The sequence below is a fragment of the Corylus avellana genome, chromosome ca2 (genome assembly GCF_901000735.1).
Source record: "Corylus avellana chromosome ca2, CavTom2PMs-1.0".
In the NCBI taxonomy this organism is placed as follows: domain Eukaryota; kingdom Viridiplantae; phylum Streptophyta; class Magnoliopsida; order Fagales; family Betulaceae; genus Corylus; species Corylus avellana.
This window is the reverse complement of record NC_081542.1, coordinates 17,612,037-17,616,634: the sequence shown is the minus strand read 5'-3', so window position 1 is coordinate 17,616,634 and position 4,598 is coordinate 17,612,037. Positions and strand designations below refer to the sequence as shown.

The 4,598-nt window shown below is 43.2% G+C and overlaps 1 protein-coding gene across 1 annotated transcript; it reads left to right on the top strand.

Moving 5' to 3' along the window:
• Window positions 1–643: 643 nt before the first annotated feature.
• On the top strand, window positions 644–2,856 carry LOC132170814 (L-cysteine desulfhydrase). The gene is made up of 2 exons (XM_059581930.1): window positions 644–2,275; window positions 2,581–2,856. The coding sequence occupies exon 1, from the start codon at window positions 909–911 to the stop codon at window positions 2,259–2,261; it is 1,353 nt and encodes a 450-aa protein (XP_059437913.1). The 5' UTR covers window positions 644–908; the 3' UTR covers window positions 2,262–2,275; window positions 2,581–2,856.
• The last annotated feature ends 1,742 nt before the right edge of the window (window positions 2,857–4,598 follow it).

Genomic DNA, 4,598 nt, shown 5'->3' with positions numbered 1-4,598 from the left:
CAAACGAGCCCTTAACCGAATAGGAGATCAATGGATGAATGATTGTTTGATTACGTACATTAAGATAGACATATTCAAGACCATCAGTAATGAAGAGATCATGCATCGATTCCAAGGAATAAAGACTCGTCGAGGACAATTGAATTAGCGCTAGTCGTGACAAAACAAATTGTAAGTTTTATTTATATGTTTTAGAACATAATTAAAAATTTTGTTGAATTATTCACTTATTCGGTTTGTTATATTTTTGTTCAACTTTATCTTTTGTATTCATTAAAAAAAATCATGCCCTCAATAGATAAATTTCCTGCGTCCACCACTGCTCTTATAGTGTATTTTATCATTATTATTATAATTATAATATATACATGCATGTGTCATCTAGCTTGTTTTGAATTTTGTCTCTTGCACACAAACAAAAGAAAAATATATATTTGTTGCAGGAATACACATGTGAATATAAGAATATATATATATATATATATATATATATATATATATTAAGATGGGACTCTAAGATGGGACTCGAGTCACTCGACAAACATTAAAAATTTAAAAACTGTTGAGAGCATTTTCTCTTTCAAAAATTAGATTTCAGTGTCGTGCTTCAGCCTTGAGCTTCTGGGGGATGCATTTGTGTGGCGTGCTTTGATTTTTCCCTACCGTACAAAGTGCAGCGTTTAAACCCCCCCTCCCTCAAAACGATCGCGTCCTAGCACTTGTCAGTTCTCAAAGGATCACACGACGCCGCTTCCGAATGTAGACGTTAGCGTCACATTTCACACGCGCGCGCACTCATTCTCTCAATACACGCTTTCTCTCTCTCTCGCGTGCTATCAACAAAGGACCACTGCCTCTGTGCGACGGTTCGTCGAGCCCTAAAGCGAAAGCTAAAGCCTCGGCCAGCGATGGAAAAAGAAGAAGACCCTAGGAATGGGGACGACCATGTCACCGCCACAAAGAAGCCCAAGCTCACCAACTTCATTACGGAATCGGAGCTCCGATCAGAATTCTCCCACCACGAAGCGGGCGTCGCCCGGATCAACAACGGGAGCTTCGGGTGTTGCCCTGGCTCGGTTCTGGCAGCCCAGCGATCCTGGCAGCTCCGCTTCCTTCAACAACCGGACCACTTCTACGTCTCCACGCTCCGCCCCAACCTCCTTCGCTCACGCGCCCTCATCCAAACCCTAATCAATGCCCACCACATCGACGAGGTCTCCCTCGTCGACAATGCCACCACCGCCGCCGCCATCGTCCTCCAGCAAATTGGCCGCCGCTTCGCCCACCACAGAAACGACACCGTCATCATGTTCCGCTGCGCCTTCCCGGCCGTCAAGAAATCCATCCAAGCCTACGTCACCCGCGCCGGAGCCTCCGTCGTCGAGGTCGACCTTCCGTTTCCGGTGAGCTCGAACGCGGAAATCATCGCCGAGTTTCGGAAAGGACTATCCAGTGCAAAATCCGACGGCCGGAAAGTCAGGCTGGCCATAATCGACCATATCACGTCCATGCCGTCGGTCGTGATTCCAGTTCGCGAACTCGTCCATATCTGCCGAGAAGAAGGAGTCGAACAGGTATTCGTCGACGCCGCGCACGCCATCGGCAGCGTGTCCATCGACGTTCAGCAAATCGGAGCGGATTTCTACGTGAGCAACCTCTACAAATGGTTCTTCGCGCCGCCCTCGGTCGCGTTCCTCTACTGCCGAAAATCGAACCCGTCCTCCTCCGAAACGCACCACCCGGTAGTCTCTCACGAGTACGGGAACGGACTCCCCGTCGAGAGCTCGTGGATCGGGACCCGAGACTACACTCCACAGCTCGTCGTCCCGGCAATCATGGAGTTCGTGAATCAGTTCGAGGGCGGAAGCGAGGGGATCATGAGAAGAAACCACGAGGAGGTGGTGAGGATGGGGAAAATGCTCGCCGAGGCGTGGGGGACGAGCCTGGGGTCGCCGCCGGAGATGTGTGCGAGCATGGTGATGGTGGGGCTGCCGTCGAAACTGCACGTTTTGAGCGACGATGATGCCACGAGACTGAGGTCGCATTTGAGGGACAAGCACGGCGTTGAGGTACCCATATACTATCGTGCCCCCAAGAATGGGGAGAAGGGTGAGAGCGAGCCTAGAGATGATCATGGGTTGATTACGGGTTATGCAAGGATTTCACATCAGGTTTATAACAGAATTGAGGATTATTATAAGTTTAGGGATGCCATTAATCGGATTATTTTGGAGGAGACAAGTTTGCAGGGCTGCTTTTGATTGAACTAGAAAAGGTTTGATTTCCTTTTGCTCTCTGCTTTTCATGTACTCCGTTGAATTTGCATAAACCACAAAGAATCTGTTTTGATTAGAATTCTAAAACTTTTAGCCGGAAGATTTCTTCGAATCCCTTTAGTGAGCTGTTATTTTATTTGAATGTATGTATGTGGATTCCCTTGAGCTTTCAGTGTGCTATGCATATGAACTCTCTTTAATACGCTTTTATTATCTGCAGAAAATCTGTTTTTAGTTCATCCAAAATTCAGAAGTATCTTTTCCTGATTCTCTTTCATAATTTTTTTTTTTTTTTGGTTAGCAGATATGGTGCACTAGGAGCCTTCCATGGAATAACATGTTTTTTTTTCTATCAAGTCTGCTGATTCCTCTGGCTTGACACGGTGTCTAAACTACAGAATTTTGGTAGTGGTAGACACCAATCCAAAGCTTGTGGAGATTGTGACATAAACCAAAGCTTGTGGAGATTGTGACATATGCTTATTGGAACTGAAAAAAGGGTTTCTTTTATATGAATGTCAGCATTCTCTTAGCAATTCAGCCGGAGTCAACTGAATTTAATTTTATTTCTTCATCATCAGTAAGCTCTAGCTGCTTCCTTGTTTATATATATATATGTGTGTGTGTGTGTGTGTGGTTGCTGCCTTGGCATTTAGAATATGGGCCTACCTCATAGATTCTCCGTGCATTATTCAATGAATTTGGTTTTCCCTCCTTACCATAACCTGCATTTCTCCTTTGTTTGTTTAACTTCTGCCTACCAAGAAAGAAAAAAATGCAGAGGTAAATGAAGATTCTTACAGAATTTTCAGGTAATGTCTTTTCTTATTGTCATTGCAAACCTCAATCCCTCTGGCCAATGTCCCCAAATTGCCTGTTTTTTTTTTGTTAGCTGCAATATTTAAACTGCTACTTCTACAATCAATTCCATTACTCCCCTGAGCTATGATTCACAAAGCTAAGTTTGGCTGCTGTTGCTTATTCTACCTTTCGTTTTCCATTATCGTTTGATCACTTTGGAGCATTACTTCTCAAGTAATTTGTGTCAAAAGTTCTCCCTGGATTCTCTACTACTTGGAGAGAATCATTTAGATTCACATTTCCAGTGTTTTATTGTCATCTTGAAAACACTTACGATTTGTTGTTTGGTTTACACTGAAAATGTGTAATCATAGCATTCAAATTTTCACACAAAGCTTGCTTAAATAGTCTCAAAGCATTTTCATCCTCATCCAACTATGCAAACCCATATAGACATAGTATCCAACTTCAAGAAAATCACATTCTTCTCATATATTTTATCAAACATCTTTCTGAAGATATCTGTGGTTGTGCCTCATTCTCGGATGTTTCTCTCTAAGAAAGATTTGAATGCCATGGAATTGAATTTCCTATTACGACCCACGTAGGAACTTCAAGATGAGTAGAAACTCATCTATTAGAGCACCTAAGAGCTTGGAAAAAACCTCATTCTTAAATCCACTCCCCGGATACCCCCTCCTCTATGTCACCAGACTCACCACAAAGTGAACTTTGATGCTGCTATTTGAAATACATACACACGCTGCATTTGCTACCATTGGCACAAACTCTGATGAGCCCTTCATGTGACCCTACTGTAGAAGAGGCCTTAGCTGACCTCAATGCAGTAAAATCAGCCAAAGCACAACGTGCTCACGACATAATTCATACTGCTACCACTAGTTCGACTGGCAACTTTCCCATTGATTTGTATTCCCTTTTGAGAAATGCTTGGTTGCATTAAAAAGTCTTTCTTTTAGCTATTTTAACCTTAGGTGGCATGACCCATTTTAATTTTTTATTTTTTAAAATCAAAATTAAAATGATAAAAATTAATAAATAAATTAATAAATAAAAAGGGGTGGCCAGCCACCCTGGTTGAGCTTGGGGTGCTTTGGCTAAAAAGGAAAAAAAAAAAAAATTAAAAAAAAAAAAAGGGTTTGGTGGGTTTGACCCTTGGGGTGGCTGAACCACCCCCAAAAGGCCATGGGGTTGGCTTTGGCCACCCCCAAGCGGCCGGTGGGGGTGGTCGAAGCCACCCCATGGCCCTTGGAGTTGGGGTAGATCATGGGTTCGGCCACCCTCAACCAGCCCTTGGGGGTGGCGAACCACCCCCCTAAGGCTCAACTGGGGTGGCCGGCCACCCCCTATGTGGTGGCCAACCACCCCTTTTTATTTTTAATTTTTTATCATTTTAATTTTGATTTTAAAATTAATAGATTTTAAATAATAAAAAATTAAAATAGGTCATGCCATCTAGGATTAAAATGGCCTAAAAATAAACTTTTTAATGCAATCAAG

Bases quoted from the DNA above. Each gene is read 5' to 3' on its own strand.
- LOC132170814 (XM_059581930.1), top strand. From the start codon at position 909: ATGGAAAAAGAAGAAGACCCTAGGAATGGGGACGACCATGTCACCGCC.